This window comes from Daphnia carinata, chromosome 3 (genome assembly GCF_022539665.2).
Source record: "Daphnia carinata strain CSIRO-1 chromosome 3, CSIRO_AGI_Dcar_HiC_V3, whole genome shotgun sequence".
Lineage (NCBI taxonomy): Eukaryota > Metazoa > Arthropoda > Branchiopoda > Diplostraca > Daphniidae > Daphnia > Daphnia carinata.
In genome coordinates this window covers 12,367,426-12,389,482 of record NC_081333.1, presented here as the reverse complement: position 1 = coordinate 12,389,482, position 22,057 = coordinate 12,367,426, and the positions used below count along the sequence as shown (strand labels likewise).

Sequence of the window (22,057 nt, the reverse complement as noted above, 5' to 3'; positions counted from 1 at the left end):
CACACAGACACACACACACAAATCGGAATCAAAAGACTTCCTAATTTGGACACACTTGCAAATTGATTTCTTCGTGTTGTTTTCGCGTATACAGAGACGTTCCATTGGCAACCGTGAAGATACAATTCATTCAATTACAATTTACATAAGCATTTAGAACCGCATGGAACAAATGAGGAAGAGCCAACAAAACCCAATTAAAAAAAAAAAAAAAAAACGGAAGAATTTCGTTGCAAGTTATTATCCTAAATTTGTTTGGTTTTTTTTTTTCCTCTCCATTTTTCTCCCTCGTTCACTTTTCGCGAATCAATTTTATCGTTTCAGGTGCATTTCTTTCGCATTAGATGCATCGCAATGAAGGGCCTCGATATCCTGCAATCATAATTATAAAAACAATGAAAAGACAGTTTTAAAGATGGTCACAAAAACGGAAATCATTAATATAAAATCTTGCTTAATACGTGATTCTACGTGGGAGTTCGTTTTATTTATTTATTTATTTTTTTTTCATTACCTGAATGAGGTTATCGATACCCGTAAGCCATCCCTCTTCATGATTGCCTTGTTGCCAGGGCTGTCGGTGAGAGACGCTCACACCATCAGGCAGCGAGAGGGTTTTGGCGAAATCGATCACCCAAGCGCCGACGTGTTGGCTGTCGTAAATGATCAGAATACTGCTGCCGACAACCTATAAATGGTACCGCCAATCGTTCACCAAACGTCGGACAGAACAAAAGAGAGAACGTTAGAATTATGGCCGACGCATTTCTTTGTTTTGGGTTTGGTTTTTCTTTTTGTTTTTGCTCTTTTTGTACCTCAGCCAACAGAGAGCTCAAGGATGTCCACGAAAACAAAACAAAAAAAAAAAAACGAAACAAACGAAAATGCGTTGTATACCTCGTGCGTTTGAAAATAAGGCGATTCCTGAAATTTCTGCCTGATGTGTTTCAGCCTACTCAGGATTTGATTCCTGACATGAGGGCCCCGGCCGAGGAACACTTTTAGCATCGATTGGACGGCTTCGCGGGTCTGCACCGTTTTCAATTCGCTGACGGGCGGTTTGCCTTGGAACTGTAATTAAGCCAGATATAGAAAAAATATAAATGTTTTAAAACTCTTTTTTTTTTTTGTTCCACCAGTTGGCTTATTCGAAACGTACTTTAATGGCTTCGATACGAAATCCGAGGCTGCAAGACGAGCTCTGTTGCTCGCGAAACGTCATGTAACGCAATTTGGTGACGGCCTGCAACTCATTTTCCTCTCTGGTTGGCGCAGTTGGGTCGACTTTCACCATCTGGACGGACCAAAAGAAAAAGCGGGAATCGTTTCATGTTACGGGAGAGACCAAAAGATTTTGCATCATTGCATTCTTGTAGCGTACCTTTTGATAGAGATCCGATCGGGCCGCTGTATTGGTAACTTCAGATTCGAGAAACGTTCGCGTTCCCATTTTGATGTCGATGACGTTGGGATCGGTGAAACCGTGCAGCAAGTCTTGCATTTCGATGAAACCTGCAACAATTAGGAAAGAACAGAAAAGAAAAAAAAAAAAAAAAAAAAAAAGAAAGGAAAAATTCCGTGTTATTCACTTTCGGCATTGACGTCGCTAAAGAATTTATGCCGCCGTAACCACCGCTGTCCTACTACCCCGGGCTTATTACATTTTTCCTCGACTATTCTTTTTTTTTTCTTTTCAAAACATAAAGTATGTGTACATAAATTTGTGGAAAACACCGTTAACTATATCTGGAATTGCGAAAGAAAGCGGAGGCATTATTAATTTGACGTATCCTTTCGACCGGATGCGCCGATAGAGGGCCAATTATAACACACACAAAAAAAGGGAGACGGAGATAAGAAGAAAAGGCAAACAAAAGACGAACAAAGTTAAACTGTAAAAAATGATGAAAATTACTTTCGCCTTGGTAGCTGACGTCGCGATAATACTTGGGAACGATGTCGCTAGCAGAGTCCTTCATGAGAGCCTCGTAAACAACTTGCTCGTTGTTGTCGGAGCCTTGTTTCTTCCATAAGGTTCCGAGACCGGCCGGAGCAAACGAGCCCGGATGACCCGACAACTGAACCCAAGACGAGCGCCGATTTTTCAACAGGACGTCAGTGGCCGGCGCTGACAGATCGAGCGCATTCTAAAAATTTAAAGAAACGAATTAAATAAGATGCTCATGTTTCTTTCTTATCTGAAATTTTAACCTTCACGTTACACAACGCGAGATGTGAATCGTTAAGTCTAAAAAAACAAACGCTTCTCTGATTTCAATTAGCCTCAAAAGGCAGAATCAGAACGAGACCATGAGAGTCAAAGCCACAGACAACAACGAAGAGAAGAAAGAAAAAAAAAAGGGGGACGCACGTTGGACATGAAAACAAGACCCCGTCAAAAATAAAAACTGAAGCACAAATTACGTAGCGTATCGTAAAAATTACCGCAAAAAAAAAAAACAAGTGAAACCACAAAACTAAAGGGGGGGGGGGGGAATGGGGAGGCCCTTTGATTACAGCTAGACAAACTGTTTTAATGTACCACGAGTAAGAATAAAAGAAGAAAATGAACGTTAACCGCAAGCTGAAACACTTGTGATTCTCGGTCTCATTTCTTTTTTTTCAAATTAATATTGTTGTTTTTAATTGCAAAGCGATTTCCCCTTGGTTTCGATTCGCATCATTCTTTCCATTGTTTTGTTTGTTTTTTTTTCGAATTTTTCTTTTTCTTTTCTCTCTGCGCATTTTTGAAATTTTTTTTTTTTTTTACAACGAACACGATGCGGAAATGGGATTACGATGCAGTTTTCACTAGATGCTTCCGTAATGCATAGAATCACGGAGCTTGAAAAGAAAGGGTCCCCCTCAATTTCCCATCGCAATACAATGATGGAGTTATTTCAGCCCGGCTGGGAATGACGTATTTTGTGTGTATAAAAAGATACGATGGACGCGAAAGAGTCTCGTAAAATATCCAACGCACTGTCAGTCGTCCTTGTGGTAATCCTCCACCAACAGCGGACGTGATGTGATAAGAACTACAGTAACCCAATCTGGCGTGTGATGTCACGATGCTTGTTTTGTTTTGTTTTTTTCTTTATAGGGAGAGAGGATTTTCCCATATCGCGCGCAAAATTAATGGCTTGCACTATCAAAAGGCTGATTAAACATCATGGGCTATTTTTTTTTTTTTTTTAAAAGGGAGGGTGGTTTAATATGGTCCGGCCAGTGGCAAACAGGATGCCCGTCATTAACAATTAGGCCGAAATGGATAAGAAAAAAATGGGTCATCCAGGAAATGAGTTAATCAGTGGTCAATGGAAAGAGATTATGGTGATGTCAATGAGACATTTCAACCAGAGCAGGAGACTCCCCCTCACAGAAAGATTACGTTATTGACGTATTCAAATATTTGTTAATATGAAAAAAAAATAAATAAATGAGCTTTAAAATAATGATAATAATATAAAATGAAAATTACAAAGGCGAGAAGCTGCAACATGGTCATGTCGCCGTGGTAACAGGTGTGACGTCCGGTTGTTGGACTGTCCTTGGCGCTGCTGTCCGCTTTGGCTGATATGTGTGTTGTCGTAGATGCCGGGACGCCAGATGCTTTGAATCCGTTTCTACTTGGCCGCCATTTCCTCAGGTTGGCTATCCCGTGTTTGGTGGCTGTTCCTCCTCCGACTCGTTTGTGCTGCTGGATACTCGTCGCCGATCCGTTCGCATCGCGGACCGACTGCGTCAGTCACCGTCATCAAAGAAAACAAAAGGAGAAATATGTCAACGTTAGATATAGCCTCATCTTATCTGATATTCAGTATGTTGATTAGTTGCAGGTTGATATCTGTGCCGTACCCCTTGACATAAGTTTGGATTTTTCGTTCACATGCAACCATAGCTCGCATTCTCATTTGCGTACGTCACGAAAAATTGTACGGTAAAAAATACAAAACGAAAGCAAAAAATTTTTACGATAGACCGGAAGCAAAGAATCGTCTGTTTTTTTTTTTTGCGTAACGTACATTCCTAGCCGATGAGTATGTGTTTCCAATTGCAAAATTAAAAATAGATGAAAACGTGCCTGTCTCATCTTTCTCAGTGGCAAATTAACGCGCAAAACCTATTTGACTCCTGCCAATGCAGCAGAAACGGTCGCCAAAACGTGAAAACATCACGAGTCCGGTTTTGTTGTGTCGCAGTTTTCTTTTTTCTTTTTTTTTTATATACTGTATTTTTAAATCGTTCGGCTTTTCGTGGAGGTCAAAAATCTTTTCAAAACCATTAAAAACGCTTCGTGAGTTTCACAACTGATTCAATCCGGTTTTTAGCCTTGCCCAGAAAAGCCACCGCGCACCGGACACACATTTCCATATTGGACGTCGTGCGACTTGGGCCTAATCACGATTCCCTCCTGAATCCCCAACAAAGTCGAATGGTGTCACGCGCGCCTGGTTGGACGTGTCACGAGCCATTCGGCGGTTCATTCAAATTTTTGGATGTGAATTTGTTTTCCTAATTTTGTTTTCTTTTTGGGCTTTGCCTTGGCGACCCAAATAAAAGAACTTTTTAAGCGTTTCTTAATGGTGGTCTTAACGATTAGCAAATAAAATGTCCAACAACAAAAAAAAAAAAAAAAAAAAACCCTATCCTTTCGCTATCTATGTACAGTGAAGGTTATGCACCGCATGACTCGTCTCCGTACGCCCCCCCCCCCCCCCCACAAGTGGACCGTCACATTAAAACGGATTCGATATCTTGACGGGTTTACGGTGCAACATTGCACCTTTTACTTTTGAGAATCTCATATGAAACTAGTAATGCACTCGGTGAATGAAAAAAAAATAATCACCTTGCTTTCAAAAGCCAAGCGAAATGGATGGCAACAAGTTGAACGTCCCATTTTTTTTTTCTTTCTATTTTATCTCTACATGACAATTATTGCTAGTAGAAACTAATAAATAAGAGCCTCTTTTTTTTTTCGTCCTCCCTTTCTCTTTACGTGTTCGAGAAAGACGATGTCGAAAAAGCAACAAAATAAAATATCATAGATAAATGGAGAAACGTAAAATTAAGCGATGAAACCATTTGAATGAATGTTTCGTCTACGTGACTGGTATGGAACGGTGGACGTGATGGCCGTCTTCGCTGCAGACAACGTTACACACGCACAAGTGTAAAAAAAGCAAAAGAAAAAAGCAAATAAAAAAAAAACACACACATATAAAAAAGGAGATCGAAGGAAATAGAAAACACAAGATAGATGGAACCGTTGGAGTATAGACACCAAAGCAGGGCAAGGTCGATCAGAAGGAGACATTATTTTTGATCGTCTTTTTTTTTTTCTTTTTTTTTTTTTCTTTTTCCCCTTTTCTAAATGATTACTTAAGGACGAAAGGGCAAACGAAATAAAAAATAGAAAAAAAAAAAAAAAAAAAAGAAAAAGTGAGTAATAAATAAATAATCATCATCCGCCTTATGGTGTTTGTAACGTTTCTCTTGTTTTACTCGTCTTCCCAATTTGGAACTGGAAACAAGTGACGGCTAATAGTACGACATAAAGTTGGCAGTGTGCCAATTATAGACCCTCCTCTTTCGAAACGCTTAAAAAAAAAAAATTGCATTTTCTCTCTTTTTGACAAGAACAGACACCGTAAACGAAGAAGGCGACGCCCTCCCGAATACATCGAGTCCCAGGGCCAACAGACAAAAGACGAACCTACAAGAGATAAGAATTCGTTGTTGTTTTTTTTGTTTCCCCTCTTGCGCACGAGTATGGCCAGAACACTTTCGCTCACCGCTAAAAAAGAATGATGGGCTCGCATGGGATAAACAAACAAGCTGCGACTTTTGAGCCGGACATTAAAGGCCATTCATTCATCACGCATTGAAAATAACCAGTTATCGAAAAAAAAAAAAAAACAGCTGACTACTTGAAAAGGAAGGGCGGAACGAATCAGATAAACGTTTGAAAAGTAACATGATTTTTTTTTGCGTGTATGTGTGTCTTTTCGGATACGGATGCTCCATTAGTTTCAGGGTCCTGAAAAAATACTTCATTCATCAAAAACCGGTATTGCGTTTAAAATAGTTGACCTCTTCTTTCATTCCTCGTCTGATGATATTTGCAGGTGAAGGAGAGGCCCACCTATCGCGCACCTTTCGTCTGCTCATTGACGAGATGCAAAAAAAAAAAAAAAAAAAATACTATCTGTCTAGACATCCGTGTTTGTTTATAATCAACTAATAAAAAACAATAAGCTGTTATTAATACTTATTTTTTTTTTTTTCTAAAAAAAGAGCTCATAATTGCGGTTGTATTTATTTATTTTTGGCCAGACGGTCGACCAAATTTGAATTGCAAAACAGGCGAAAATCCACTTTTCACTCCTGGCCACCTCCTGCTGTTCATTTCTTTTGCAGCCAATTGCGTATTTTTTTTTTTTTTTTTGAAATATAAAACATTCAAGAGATAAAAACAGTTTTTGCCTAAAAGGAAATCTGTGTCGAATGCACCTTTTCTTTCGCACGAATAGACCAAGACGCCCCTAAAATTTATTGAAAGATTTTAGCAGGAAAAAGAACTGGGTCCTCCCCTAAGTTTGTTAGTCGTTGAATGACGTTCGAAAAAAAAAAAAAAAAAAAAAAAAGAAAGAAATGGCCACTTCTCTCTGTTCAGTTTTTGATTATGGCGTCTGCGTAACAACCAAAGAGGACAAACTGTTATCTAACAGATTGGGTAAGATCAATTGGTTGTTATCCGCTGTCACGGACACCAACCAAAAAAAAAAAAAAAAAAAATTGTCCTGGATCCTTTTTTTGTTCGTCCCGTTGCACGCAACAAATACCTTTGACATTCAATCGGTTTTATTTGTATTGAATGTCCGTCATTTTTTTTTTTTTTTTGCGTGTATCGTTTTTTACCTGCTGCTGGTGGATGGCTAGAGTAGGTCGAGTACAATCCATAATAAGACGCTGGTACTGTTCAGCGGCTTTTCTCACTAGCTGCATCCTTGGGAACCGTTGTTCGACCTCCATTCGCGCCAAAGACAAAACTGTTTGAATTGGATCGTGTCCGCGGGAGCGCTGCGCAAATTCCCGTCTCCGGGGATACGCCAACGTAGCGAGCGCGCCAGTCAAGTGGCCGAAACGCGTGTGCCAATCACCCGAAGTCAAACTATCTTGGCAACGAGTCACCGATGTTTTCATGAAGACCGGACGGAAGTGTCGATTTCTTTTTATTCGAACAACAAAAACGAAGAAATGACGCGTTCGACGATGTCGACACACAACGCGCACAAACAACGACACTTGAATTGGAAACGTTTACGCTCTTAATCACTGGAGCCGGATATGTCCATGTCGAAATCGCCACACGCGAAGTGAGTGGGAGGGGGGGGGCGAGAGAATGTTTCAATGTAAACGAACGACTGAACGAAATGTCTGTCAAAAGGGACGAAAGCAAAACAGTTGTACACGTTGACAAATGATTCGGGGTGTGACACTACCAGTTGCGAGGAGAGAGAAGCAAAAAAAAAAAAAAAAAGAGAATAACAAGAATAATAAAAAAAAAATGGAATGAACAAAATGAAAAAGGGAATGACTGAAAAATCGCGTGCGCTCGGGACGAGAGCTGACAAGCCAATGGTGAACTGAAACGTGCGGGACTTTGGCTTTCACGGCGGCTGCACGGGTTTTTCGGGAATACCAGTACCGCCACCGCTACCACCTTCACATTCATCTCCCGTTTTCGACATTTTTCTCTTTTTCTTTTCGAAATGATGAGCTCGACATATCTGTTCATTTTTTTTTTTTTCTTTTTAAGGTTTTTGTTTTGTTTTTATCTTTTTCAATGTTGCGTTCTTTTCCCATTAGTTTTCTTTAACCGAAAGTTGGTACCAGCTGACGCTAACTGGATTATTTCATGTTCGCTTTCCTTCTCCCTATTTTCTTTTTTCTTGGAAAAAAAAAAATAAACGCGCGTCTCGGGAAAAAAAAAAGTTGTTCAAATTGTACGGTTGAAATGTCGATGCGAAGAAGAAAGTAGCTTTCGTTATCGGTGCAATATTGACCGTAACGAGGAGCATGATCCGTCTGCGGTCGTTAATCTAGTGGGAGAGAAAACACGAACCCTGAAAGCTATCGCTCGACGTCAACACACACATTCTAATATCAGAGATATACTGACGGTTTCACTGCTCGATATAGTAACCACAACGCAGATAAAAACAACAACCCAAAAGAAAAATCGAATCCCTTAAAAAGGCAAAGAAAAAAAGAAAAAAATACTAACTTCTATAATTACGCATTAAAGTAAATTATCTCGCACAAACTCCATATTTCTATTACTACCCAGAAAGAAAAAAAAAAAAAGGGTCGCCACGGTCGGAAAAAAGTCGTTTGGGCGGAGGTGGGGGGGGGGGGGGACCTGTTTTGTAAGACTGCTTCAACAGGATTGCAATTGACGTCAATGATTTCTGTTTAGCCTTATTCTTTTTTGTTCTCCCGTTCTATACTACTGCTTCAAACATTTTCGTGTTTGTTTTGTTTTGTTTTTTATCAGAAAGCTCCAACAAGTGGGAGCTCTCTCTCTCCCCTTCTCTCTCCGTGTGCCGTTTGCTGACGTCAATCGGCAACCGACCGCGAGCGCATTTGCCCGCCCAAAGCAAAAAGGACGGGACTGTGCGAAAGAACGTAATGGAATGCAACACACACAAAAAGAAAAAAAAAAAAAGCTTATTGCATGTGTAATACATGCACGACAAAGAAGCCACGATCGTCCTGATACGGTAGACATTTCCTTTTGCACGAAAGAAATACTACCGGCAAATACGTCTGGAAATTAATCTATCGGGAGCTTTGGTTCATGTTCAAAATTTCTTTTTCTTGACGCGTTCAGAAAAAAAAAAGGGGGGGGGGGGCAGGAGAAAAAGAAAAACCATTGGGACATTCAACAGGTTTTTTCTTTCTTCTTTTTCGGTGTTTTTTTTTTATTAAACGGCCAGCGGGAATCGTTCCAGGAAGCCGCAACAATTGTGCGGTGCGTACTCGTCGCTCTCGAATAACTCGACGCCTCTCTTCTTTTATGTGATATAGATGAAAAAGAAAAAAAAAAAATGACGTCAAAAAATGGAAACTTGATGGTAGTCACGCGGGTGGAAAAACAATACCGAGAAGAGAATTCTCGAATATGAATTCGAAACGAACCGAAATGGGAAGAGAAAAAAAAGGGAACACGAACACGAAAGGGGCGGCGCGCGAGGCAACCCGTTACTAAGGCAACAGTCACGTGACTCTACTGACGTCAATGCTGACCTCCAAAAAAGAACAGTCGCAAGTAAAAATGAAATAAAATGAGATCCAAGTGGGAAAGAGAGGAGGGTAGAGGCAGAAAAAAGAAAATGCATTTGAATGTCTGCGTGAGGCCTTCCCTCCCGTCATTTCATCGGTTACCCTTCTATTTTCAAATTTTCCTTCAAGAGAAAAAGCATATATGCTTGATACTTCAATTTCACCTTCGAAAATGCAGATATTGCTACTATTGTCAAGCCCGGTTTTGTTTTTGTTTTTGTTTTTTTCCAGTTACGTTCGGTCGAAATAATTTAACCAAGAACTGTCCGATACGAGCGGGACTGGTGAATATGTTTGGCCCCATTTACTGGATATGGCTGCTTTCGATTACAGACGTGTTGCTTGGCGTGCGCAAATGTTAAACTACGCAGGCATGTATTTAAAAAAACAAAAAAAGGAGGGGGGACTTACGATGTAAAGCCTGTGCACTAAACAAATGGCTAGTACACGTGCACTTATCACGCGTGAAACTCACAAACGGATGTCACGAAACATTTGATAAAACGAAGAAAAAAAAAAAGGACCAAACCTGGTGGTTGCAAGGATCAGCCTGATGAACAGACGAGTGACGTAACCAACAACAGCACGATCGCATGATACGTTCGATTATTCGAGAAAAGAAAAATCAATGAATTCGGGAGAAAAAAAAAAAAAAAAAAACGAATGAGAACGCGGGCGTGGACCGCTGCTCACCTGCAGCTAAGCTGCTCACAGGTGAACTAAGGATTCAATCAAACTGATTCCTTATTACCCAAATTTTTTCTTTTCCCCCTTTGCCCTGGCGTACAGAACAATACAACTGACAACTAAACAGCTGTTTTGATTGTATGTTCAAGAGTGGCGTATGTGTCATCGTGAACCAAAAAAAAAAAGGGAGACTGTCAATCATTTACGCGCCGCTAATTTTTCACCTGTACATACATGGTGCACTGGCTTCGAACGAATTACTTCCCCGTATGAAACAGAGAGAAATGTGTACGATTCTATTGAACCAGCTGCACAAGGTATTAAAGCATCGATTCCAGATTATACGAACTGACATTTATGCTGAAACAGACACAGGGACGGACGAAAAGCCGACGGTTCCGCCCGTCGTTTACGTCGAAATTCATCGACAATGTTACGACAGTCACGCCAAACGACAAACAAATGAACCCTCACGATAGATATGCATTTCGTTTTAATATTCTCCTCGATATGTGCATGTTGTTCTGAGTTTGGTCAGTTTTTTTTTTTTTTTTTCTTTTGTTGTTGTTCCTTTTTAATCGTTAAATCATCGAAGGGTATTTTGAAGTTGTAAACAGATGGCGGTCATGATATTTGAACAACCGGTGGTTACGACTTAATCAGGCTTATTTTAGAAACAGATTTTCCCATACGATGCATAAACACGCATGGCCTACTCCAACCGCACGACGTATATAATAAACTCGACAAAGACAAACAAGGAGAAACAGTGTGTTGTCGGTATAAAAAAAAACGACTGATAGTCGTTTGGCTTACGTCTGCCACCAGACGTACAAATACCACAACATTGCGATTTTTCAAGGGGAAAGTTCGAGGGCAGACGTTTAGTTCTTTTTTTAAGACATGACACATGAAAAAGTAATGAAATCATACCTGCTGTTGTTGTTGAATGGGTTCAATGCATGGCGAATAGGCGAACGGTGGGAATGAAGTAGCTGTGACACCCATCAACAATCGGCTGGGACCTCGGAACAGAATCAGTTGACTGGCTCGAATCGAAGGCGTAGTGGAAACACAATTTCTGGCAGACAATTCGACGAGGAGAAAGACTTGGCTAAATGGAATGGCACGAGTCAACGACTTTGAGTCCAATCTCGGAACGATTGTTGATATGACGCTCTGTGTCCTACTCTTTGCTCTTGTTCTTCTCACGTCTTGGGCCCACTGACACATCTGACACCGACGCCAGCGCCGCTGGTGGCCCATTCGATAACCACGTGTTGGTCGCAGCTGAGCAGCTGAGAACTTTGACGAAGCAGTCGGACATTCCTCAAATTTCCATATCAAGACACTTCATGGCCATATCGCCTATCTAACAGTGGATTGCATTCAATGGGGGGACTCGGTTGCCAAATGACGTGGTTAAAGATCAACCAACGACGTCTTAAATGTCAAATTTTAAAAAATGGCGAGTCAGTGATCGATTGCGGATTATGGCAACAAGGCTGCAGTCTTTTGGGCAGCATTATCATCCAAACGTCATCAAGCACATCTGGACAACCAACCACTCGAATGCTTCATGGTTTGCACGTGCGCGGATGGTACAATTTTTCATTTTACTTTCTAATCCTTCCAGCACAAAACTGACAGTCAAGTCCATTTTCACTTTCATGCTCCCATCCCCCCCCCCTTTTTTTTTTCTTTTATCAGGTCTGTACCAGAATGAAACCGTTGCACGCGGTCTGATTTCAATAAGAAATGACACAAAAAAGAAGAACGGGACGTAAATTCATTAGTCACTTATGATCAATGGGTAACATCTTGTGTTTCGAAACTCCGTCACGGTGCACTGAACAGCTAAACGCGTGAACGCTTCTGCATTTACTTGGAGGGTCGACATGGATGTCGCAACGCATCTAAATCGTGACTTGTTTTTTTTTTTTTTCTTGGCTAAAAAATAATAATAATAAATGTTTTCTTTACATTTAGGGGTTTCTCCCTTTTTTTGTGGGTTTAAAAAAAAAAAATCAAAACAACCGAAACTAACCAAAATGAGGACCGCAATCGTTTTGCCAATTAGTTTGGTTTGGGTTAAAAACAATTACACGTTTTCTGCTCGGCGAATTTTCCCCTCTTTCTTTTTGCGAAGCTTTATTTGCATGATTTTGTTTTATTATTGCCATTTTCCCTGAACCGTGAGTGGTAAACGTCACGGTAGTTTAGGTAACGAGTTGTTCCGCTTTTAGATTTCCTCACAAATCCGGATGTTCAAACGTAACGTGCAGCTAAAAAAATTCCTTTTTTGAAATTGTACAGTCCACCGAAAATTGGCCAAGGACATGCGCAATCCAGCGCAGTGATATGTTTAGAAATCGCAAAAAATGTTCATTGTATTTGTTGTTTAATATGGCAGGACGAAAAGGGGATTGGGCGGGGATGTAAAGCATAACACAAACGCGTATAAGATCGGTATGTTAATAAACATGGGGCGGGGGGAGCAAATAAAGGGAACGAAATGTAAAAAATATATAAACCTGTGCTCGAGGTGCTATATGTACATACGGGGTTGGGGGTAGGTTAAGTTTAGTTTTTTATTTAATTATTAGTTGGGGGGGGCAAAGGTATTTTCAACAGCCTCATCCCCCAGATTAAATAGCAGCACGACAAAGCGAGATCTACAACAAAAGACGCATCAGACAAGACAACGACAAAAATGTGAAGGCAACATAAACGTCCAAATATCAATGAATTAGAAATAAGCACTACTATAATATGACGTATTTTTTTTTGTGTTTTTTAGTTTTTTTTTTTTTTTTTAATTCGATGACACGATTGGCAATCTCCATTTCATCCGATGGTGATTTAGGAAAAATACTAGGAGGCAGACATTCACAAAAAAAAAAAGGATTTCACACATACATTCACGTCCGGCAGCTGCGAGGGTGTTGACACTCGAATTGGCATGCCGGATACACAATCTGTTGCCTTTCCGTGTTTCTTTTTTTTTTTAAACTCGTAGTGAAAAATGTGTGGTACACGCAATGATCTCCCATCTGGCAGTTATGACGTAACGACATAAACAGAGCACCAAATTTGTTTCAGGAAATTGAAAAATAATTTTTAACTTGAGCTGCTCACGGCACTTGTCAAATTGCCTCATTTAATGTTGGCCCGTCGACGATATCCATTCGGTTCTCCCCACCCGATTACAGCACATCTTCTCTCGTTTTGGCTACCCACGAATCTCCAATTTCCAAAAAAGTTCAAAGCAAAAGGAAACGAAAAAAAAAAAAAATGTATACTGTTTTAAAGTTCTGCGATTTAACGCTTTTCTTTTCCTTAAAAAAAAAATGAACTAGTTAATTTTCGCCGGAACGGATGGCACGTCATTTGTAACCAAACACCAAAGTCGACGTCATCATCGATATTTGAATACGACTTTTCACTACCATCTCGCTTTCTGCCTCCCTTGTGCATAACGCAATATTTATAAATGACTAAAAAAAAAAAAAAAAAAGGAAATCGCAAAAATGCTCCATTAGAAAAACGACTGATTGTTACGCATTCATTTTTTTCTTCTGAAACTTTCCTTATTTCCCAACCCAACTCTCGTCGAACCCTCTCTGTCTCTTTCTCGGTAAATGTCCGCGATATCAAAAGACATCCGGTAGTCGACTTTCGGCGTTTTTTTTTTCATCATGGCGGGATGAAGAACCAAACAAAGTTGTTGTCAAACGATTTGGAACTTGGCACGGATGTCGAAGTTGGATGCAACGCTAGGAGGCGAGCCGAGATCACAAATCATGTTGAGACCGACAGAAGACGATCGATGCATCGGGCTCAATTTCGGGCTGGGCATGTTCTCCACGCTGGAATTCGACAAATTCCTGCGGATGGGACTGCGCGATTCCAACACCGCACTATTGGCAACGCCGTCTTTGTTGCTCTGCCAAGCATCTGTATCGTCACGATGGCCGTCAGTTGCGTACGTCAAATTCTCTAACGCGACCCTCAGCGTTGTGGGAGACACAGGAGTAAAGCATTGGTTCACTTCGTCCAGACCCAATTTCTCCAACTTATCCAGCAAATGCATCCGCGAGACGGTCTTGAAAAAAATCGCAAAACAAAAGAAGGGGGAATTTATTATTGTTATCTTTTTGAATGAAATATGCCACATTCCAAATACCTCAAGTTCTTTCCGTGCAATGCGAGGAACACAACGACGAGCTGGGAGGGGCGTTTCTTGGCCAGTTAACGTCCGCCTTATCATTTTGGCTCCTTCGGCTAGGAATTCCCACGTTTCGTGGAGAAAGTGAGAGGATGACCCATCTGGCGACGTACAGCCCGGACTGTTGTTGGGGGTCGACAGGCCACTCCACCCAACGATCGAATGGCCAACTCCTCTTTCATGTAAGGCTTCGACTAGTCTGCGTTGGGAGGGTAAAGTGGGTACGGATTCTGATCGATTGCCAGACTGCACCGAATTGACTGAATGATTTAGACTAGGATAATCGACCGATGACGTCATATAAGCACTTTGCATCCTTTCAAAAGCAAAAAAGAAGATTATCAAAATAGATTGTCGCATTAAAAAGGGCGTTTGACATGTGGCTTACGATGAAGTGACGCTCGTCAAATTGTTGGGATGCGTCGCTGTGGAATTGGTCAACGTGTAAACAGGTGCGGACGTGTCGAACGTTTTGCCGGGCAACGTTTCCATCTCCTCATCCTCTTCGACGTCAAACAAACTGTACATTTCTATAAACATTTTCCCTTTGGTGGTTAATTGAGTAACAAAAAAAAAAAAAAAAAAAACATTTGAAAGCAGGCAAAACAACTTTTACCTAGGAAATCCCGTTGATAGTTGAAATCGTCCATCTGTTTCGACTTGGTTTCCCGCGTCGCCACACCGGGTCTCTCTTCCAACAGCGTGCCCAGGTGCGGAGTGGCCAAGCGAGACCAGTGATGCAGCGTCATGGAACCTTCCATCGGTTTAATGATCTAATACAAGACACATAAAAAAAAAAAGGGAATAGAGAATAAAACAAATTAGCTAATTACACGTCATCGACCGTGAGAAAAAGTCAATGGCATTATTCATATTCGTGTCAGTGCGCACGTCAGTCCTAAAAAAAAATCTAACAGCTGCCAACGAAAACGCGTTTTAAAGATTTCGATCGTAATCGAATCCCATTTGGTCCAGTTGACAGCGATTACCAACGCCATTATCGAGATGGAAAAAAGAGAAATTGTACCGCAATCGAGGGAAAATTTAGCGACATGGAACTATCTCCTCCCTACTGTTTCTTTTTTCGACGCGTTTTTGCACACTTATCCTGGTTGTGTAAATGGAGAAAAAGAGACCAACGGAGGTCATAAACAATAAGATGTACGAGCATGGTAAAAAGCAATTGGCATCGAAGAAAGGCGGGATCAATGTAGCTGAAAAAGAGGGATTCTGTCCGCAATTAAGAGTCGTTACGTTGTTAAGAGCAGAGTTCGAGTCACGACAACTTAATTACATACCAAATGTGTGTATACCTTGAGCTTTTCTGGATAATGAAAAGAATTAAGGCTGCTAAACCCAGATCGGCTTCCCGTTGACATGATACTGTCCGGCGTCCTGCAACCGTGCCCATCGTGAGATGGGCCAGTAACAGTAGTTTTGGGTGCCAATCGACGTAGTGCGTGGGTTAAATCGACCGTTCCCGGCGTTCCTGGTACGCCCACCTTCGTAGTCGCCCTGGTGACACGAATTTTTGTTTGTTTGTTTATATTTGTACAGAAGGAGAGCATTGGACGATGTAGGCCACACATCGTCAAGAAATAGAAAAAGAAAATCCATTACGGGTAGTCTGTTTCCGACGTTGCTGTCAGTTTCTCTAGCACAGATTGGGCCTTCTGGAAAGACGGACTGATTTCGGCTATCGGAGTGTTGACCACAAGCCGGGGTGGCATTCGAGGCCCATCAGTCGTCGGTGTCGATGCTAGCACCCTTGGCTCGCCAGCCATTGATGCGCACCGGACCGTATCGAAAACACGCTGGTATTGAAACCTATGACAGCAAAACCCAAAAAAAAAAGCGTTCCAAAAATGAATAAACAAGGTCTCACGTCTGCCCCAACTCACGAAAGTGATGAAGAGCACATGGAAAATGAGAAAATAAAAATACCGAGAAGGGAGGGTTTGCGGCGTGGAACTAATCTCGGATGGCCAACTTTCCGAGCCGAGTGAAGAGAGTTCTAATTCCGAGGCCAAAGAATCCGGGTGATAATGTGAAGTTGCTCTGCTGGGCGGTGCAGAAGCGCCGGCCAAACCGCGAGAAGTAGGAAGACTCCGCTTGTTTTGCTCTTTCACTTGCTCTTGCGTTTCGTGAAGCAATTCAAGGATCTCAGCATACTTGTCCTTGTATTCAGACAATTCGACGGCCAGTTCGTTCTGGCATTCACGCACCACGTGCAATTGCATAGTCAAGTCCTCGTTTTCTAGTGTCAGCTGGAAAAAAAAAGCAAACATCAGTTTTTAATTTACCAGAATTAAATAGCCATTTGTCTTTCTTACCTCACGAATTTTGTGCCGTTGGCTGACCAGCTGGCCCAGCAAGCTGGTAATCTCTTCGCGATGTTTGTTCGTCTCATCATACTTATTGGCCAGTTCTTCATCCAGATTTTTGATGTGGCTATTGGCTTCAGCTGGTGGCATATGGAAATAAAGCGGCGGGAAAGAAATTAATGAAACGATACTTCACAACAAAAAATAAACGGCTGGTTCCAATGGGCAACATTCCTGTGGCTAATCATTATGCGTTAACGAAAAGCACAGTGGGGAAAACATTGAAAAGCAGCGATCCTAGTGATGTGCGTAACTGTACCTAGTTGAGCGACGACTTGGTGCAGCAGTTGTTCTTCGCGAAGTTCAGTCTCCGAAGACTCGTTGGCCAGCTGGGAGGCTTCCGCCCGCAATTTGCGGTTGTCATCTTCCAATCCCTTAACTTTACGTTGGAGTAAGTCAGTTGTGAAAGCTCTCACTGTTTTTTTTAAATAATAATTGAAATTGCTTTAACGAGAATTAAAATGCAAAAAACTTGTCTTACCGCCTTCCGGACTGCTGTCGTCCAAATCGTTGCTGTAGAGCTGCAAGAGCTCGCCCTTGAGGAGGAGATCATGCCGCAATTGGGTGACTGTTTCATGGGCATTCGTCAGTTCTCCTTCGACGGCAACCAAACGCTCTTCAAGCGCCTTGTTCCTGGTCAGTAGGCCCTGGCCGATTCGGGCGGCCAACTCCAGGTCCTTCTCCTTCTGCTCAAGCAAATCATCCATTATGATCAACGAACTGACAACGCTGACATCGTGACCAACCAACGAATCGCAAAGGCTTTTTTCTGACACTTGCACGGCAGTCGCCATGTTTGTTGTTTTAATCAAGATTGAAAACAACAACCACTGAGGGGGGTACAATTTTTTTTTACGTTTTTTTTTTTCAAGGGGGGAAATGAACTCGTTTGACCACCTGTCATCTACCCCCCAAATGGAAGCGCAAGAAATAAAACCATCAGAGCGGGACTAGTTCTCGAATAAGTTTGAACAATCGTTTGGTCTTTAACAATCGTTTTTTTTTTATTCGTTCGAAACTACTCACACGCCTGAGGCGTGTTGTCACGGGGAAAATTGACAATGCGAAGAACGAACGCAATAATCATAAACGAGGACCCCCAGAAAACAACAACAAAAAAAATGGTCACTAGAGTTGCGTGATAACGACAATCGACCACTACGCCTAGGGCCAATTCGATAGGGGGGATGATTATAACGACGTACGAACGGCCGCGGATCCAGCCCCGCGTGACTGACGCTCTAGATGTTATACATTTAAGTCTCGTCCGACATTTCCTTTTTTTTTTTTTTAATTAACCCACTAACAACGAGCAAACAAAAAAACTAGAGGTCACAAAGAGGAAAAGCTGATTACGTTCTCAATGTCGGCTTTTTTTTTAAAGCCTCGTTACAAGGTTATTTACACGGGTAAAGAAGACACGTCATTGCCCACTCGTTCACCATCAAATTATTTTAATTTGGACAATTCAAGGAATACACAGAAATTAGGAATAAAACAAAAATCGCACGCTTACCTCTTCGAGTAGGCGCGTGACCGCTGCGACGTCATTATACGTCTTCGTCATTTGGCTGAGACGCTCGCCGCATAGCACTGTATGCAATCAACAGAAAGAAAGAGTTAATTGCGTAAACAAGGTGAACACGTGATATTGCCAAACACACACGAGAGGGTGGGCTAAACTATTCCAGATCAAACTTGACACGAAAGCAACAAACAAACACACCTCGACTTTGCACGTCGGCGATGAGCGAGTCCAAGGCATCGTCGGCGTGGATGACGTACATCGCTCCGCCGATTCGACTGCACGACCATCGACAGACGATGGTAACTCGCGACGACCGTACACCGGCCGCCAAATTCAAAACAAGAAAGGCGGGTACCTTCGAGGTCCCTCTGAAACCGAGCTCGATCGAAGCGATCTGCGGACGAACTGGGCCGCTGCTCGCAGTACGCCGAGACGGCAATACCGGCACGCAATTAGTTCCGCCGAAACAGCCATTGTTTTTCTTATTCTTCTTCTTCTCTATTTTCCCCATTTCCACAGTTTCTCTCTTTCTCTCCTCCGCTTGTTCTTTTTTTTTTTGGTTACCAAAAAAAAACAGGTACACATACGAAAAAAACAAACCCACTGACTCTCTTTGAACACGATCGTTTCCCTCACGAGAAGAAAACGCGGGAGTAAAGGAAATCACAAACAGAGAGTGATCGACCGACAAGCGTCTGACCAAGAGAAAACCAACCGCTTCGCTTCAGTTTTGCTAGTTGAATCGTGTAGTCATCAAAAAGCAGCGGATACAAACGTCCAACGTTCACAAGGTTATTTCTCCGCCCTTCAAAAATATAACATCGTCCTCCTCTTCTAGGGGCTCTTTGTTGTTCAACACTCTTTGGGGAACTGTTTCCTACAAGAAAATTTTCCTCAATGCCCTTTGCGCCTTTCACCCTCAACTTGGTTGGCTGAGACTCGCGTTGTGAGAGAGGGAGAAGCTAAGGGAACAACTTCTTTATAGTGAAGACGTCCTTCTTTATATTGCTCGTGTACCTGGAACCGTTCACCTGGATTCTCTTTCACCTTCCGGCGGTGATTAGAATGCCAAGACTTCTCGCACTCCCCCCTGTCCACCATTGGTCTACGTGACCGCATCCACGTTTTGTTTTTGGTGGATGTGATCTTGTGTTGTGTTGTTGTTGTTACCATCCATAAAACCGGTTAGCTTAATCAGGTTCTTTCTTTTTTTTTTTTCTAAACTCAGCAAGTTCAACTTTTATCAATAAAAAAAACACTTACGGCGTAGAAATGAATGTGACCTTAATGATTAAAAAAAAATACCCTTAACACGCAAATCGGGTAATGAAAGACAACAAATACAAGAACAAAAATGAAGTGAGCTGAGATTATGTACTTACGGAAATAATTCAATGTTTCCTTGGTTTGTTCTGGCGTCAGATCTTCGGTTATGGTGGGAATCCTTTGCGATGGTGGCGGGATGTACCAGTTTTGATTATGATAACCTATCGAGGGATAAAAAACAGAGACAGCAATGTAATCGCAAATCAATTTTATCAGTGTGTGTTATCTCGTTCTTTTTGGTGCCATTAAGACTCGCAAAACAAAGACATTTCATAAGACGCAAAAAAAAAACGATGTTAACAATCATAAATGAACGAACGTTAAGCTTTGGTTAGCAACAAAAGAACAAGTGTTGTTCACTTGTACCACGTGAGTTTAGTATCAAAACACAAACAACCACTTTCCAGTCACGAAAAACGAATGAGAAATGGCCACCCCTGGAAGTGGTTCGTGAGACTTTATGCCACTCAAAAGCTCATGATGAATTATGAAGATGAGAGAATTTAGGGTATTAAGTTTGGCGTGAGAATGAAATTATAAATTCCATGGAAAGGGCGCAGCGGAATCCACACAAAATCGAGTTTCATAAAATACAAAATTAAATCCTACCCTAAAGACTTTCAAAAAATCAAACGACGTTGCTGTAAATGCCTGGGTACTTAGTTTGGACATTGATTTTGTTCCACAATCAGGTTATCACAATTTACAAGTCTTCTAATCAATGACATGTCGACAGATGGGTCCTTCCCCCCCCCTCCTTTTTAGAAATTTGTCTTTATTGGTATTGATTCCGCTGATGCGAATCAATCAGGGCGTGCTGGATAGGCGATCACCAATTGACATTGACGCGTAACGAAGAAGTAGGCTGATTGAACATGGCAATGTTTTTTGTTTTTCTTCTTAATATAATGCAACTAGTGACGTGAAAAAGGCCTTTTTTTTTTTTACCGGTGAGGGCAGCAGCAGAATCAGCTCGTAGGGTGTAAAGTGGTATTTTCTCTTTGGCAGGGTGGATGTTCTCGGCGGAGGCCGACCAGCGAAGACCTAGAAAGAAAGATCAAACAGTGGGAGTTGAGTAGACGATGTCAAATCCCGAGGCCGGCAGAACATTAATGCGAAGCCGATTGATTCCGGAACTAAACGACTGTTTGATTCTATTTTTAGTAGAATAAAACAAAAAACAATGGACGCTTGCGCGATCAATGGTGCCGGTAGCTTGAGCCCTCCCCCACAAACGAAACAACCCGACATAAGTTTTATTTAAAACCCTCATTCGATGCCAACTACGAAGCCAAACAAAAATCGTCAACCGCAGCAACCCCATGGCCTCATCATTTTCTCCGAGATGAGTCGTAGAAAGCTACAGTTTCACAGGTCAACCCGCATCTCAAGTTTTCTCTAATTTCTATAGATCTCACGCATTTTTACAAAGTTTTATTTGTTGTAAAAGGCATCAGCGTGCCGCAGAATATCATTACAGCATCACAACGGTTCCACTTTCGTTACACCGCGTGAGTGAAAGGCTTCGTTTTTAAGTGGGGCCGTGCTAGCTATTGACTAACCTCATATATTCGCGCTGGGAAAAAGAGTGCGGGCATCCAAAAAGGAGAGGAGATCGTGAAGTGGGGGAACGTTGCATTAACTTACCGGTCTTGGACGTGTCTGAATCCAACGTGCTGGTTCGATTGACGACTTGGTCTTTCGCTCGACCGCTCACCGGCGTATGGAGAGGCAATATGGCGGGCCGTTCTGAAATTCTTGCAACAGTGCAGCCCGTCTGAGCCTGAGGGGCGGCCAGTTTGTTGGCTCGCAACACCCGATTGCTGAGTGTTGCTCGGCGATAGCAAGCAACGCGGGCCGGTACTTCCGCCTCGCCTTTCACTTGATCCTTTTTTTTTAAATCTGCGATGGTTGAAAGGGAAAAAAGAAATGAATAAATTTACGATAGAAAAAAAGACAAAACAGATTTGGAAGGAAACTATGCTTGATTCATCGTGCACGAGAAAGTAACAGCTCTTTCAACATAAATTGCGGTGCTCGTCACCACAGAGTCTGTGCCTCATGGCGACTTTCCATGCGGTTAAAATTATCCTCGTGACGTCGCGGGAGTACATCTACCCGTTGAACGTTTCCCAAGTCACGTGACAAGTTCTTTTTTTCGTACAGACGAAGAGTATTCACACACGCGCGTACAGCTATTTCTGCAGGAAACGAATTGAACGTATCATCGCCAGAGGGATTGGCGGATATTAACTATTTAAATTACTGCACAATGGGTGTGGCAGAGGGGACATCGTTCATGTAGTGGTTTCTGCTAGAACACGTTTTACGGGCCAAGGTCTATGACTCGCGAAAGTTGCATGAGTTTCTACTGTCTAAGCCCTCAAGCTGATACGAATGGATCAATAACTAGCTTTGTTGTGTACACCAGGGAAAAACCAGCTAAAACCTGCCTGTTCATCCAGGTGTGCAGCACCTGCACAAAGGAATGCATTGAAAAGCAATAAGGATAACAGCAATATGCTAGTTATTCAAGTTTGCAATAGCGATCAG

At 41.9% G+C, this 22,057-nt stretch overlaps 3 protein-coding genes across 7 annotated transcripts in view; 1 reads left to right on the top strand and 2 right to left on the bottom strand.

The window, feature by feature from the left end:
* The window catches only part of LOC130698532 (uncharacterized), a 65,748-nt gene that overhangs the window by 33,838 nt on the left and 9,853 nt on the right, over nt 1-22,057 (top strand). The gene's annotated exons all lie outside the window — the stretch shown is intronic.
* On the bottom strand, nt 307-11,459 carry LOC130698524 (inositol-trisphosphate 3-kinase homolog). Of its 2 annotated transcripts, none has more exons than XM_059494820.1 (8): nt 10,972-11,459; nt 3,482-3,739; nt 1,916-2,147; nt 1,382-1,512; nt 1,160-1,294; nt 898-1,071; nt 515-688; nt 307-372 (listed from the first exon to the last, which is right to left on the bottom strand). In XM_059494820.1, exons 1-8 carry the CDS (start codon nt 11,302-11,304, stop codon nt 313-315), a joined length of 1,497 nt encoding a protein of 498 aa, XP_059350803.1. In that variant the 5' UTR covers nt 11,305-11,459; the 3' UTR covers nt 307-312. The 2 variants fall into 2 exon arrangements, with proteins under 2 accessions (XP_059350803.1, XP_057377176.1); XM_057521193.2 differs by lacking the exon at nt 10,972-11,459 and adding an exon at nt 6,925-7,486.
* LOC130698503 (trafficking kinesin-binding protein milt-like) lies at nt 12,411-21,402 on the bottom strand. Of its 4 annotated transcripts, none has more exons than XM_057521166.2 (14): nt 21,152-21,402; nt 20,453-20,548; nt 19,561-19,665; nt 18,167-18,243; nt 17,132-17,336; nt 16,910-17,065; nt 16,600-16,730; nt 16,211-16,533; nt 15,887-16,093; nt 15,580-15,781; nt 14,883-15,039; nt 14,655-14,796; nt 14,225-14,582; nt 12,411-14,143 (listed from the first exon to the last, which is right to left on the bottom strand). In XM_057521166.2, exons 4-14 carry the CDS (start codon nt 18,215-18,217, stop codon nt 13,769-13,771), a joined length of 2,307 nt encoding a protein of 768 aa, XP_057377149.1. In that variant the 5' UTR covers nt 18,218-18,243; nt 19,561-19,665; nt 20,453-20,548; nt 21,152-21,402; the 3' UTR covers nt 12,411-13,768. The 4 variants fall into 4 exon arrangements, with proteins under 4 accessions (XP_057377149.1, XP_057377148.1, XP_057377150.1 ...); XM_057521165.2 differs by having other exon boundaries at nt 21,148-21,166; XM_057521167.2 differs by lacking the exon at nt 20,453-20,548.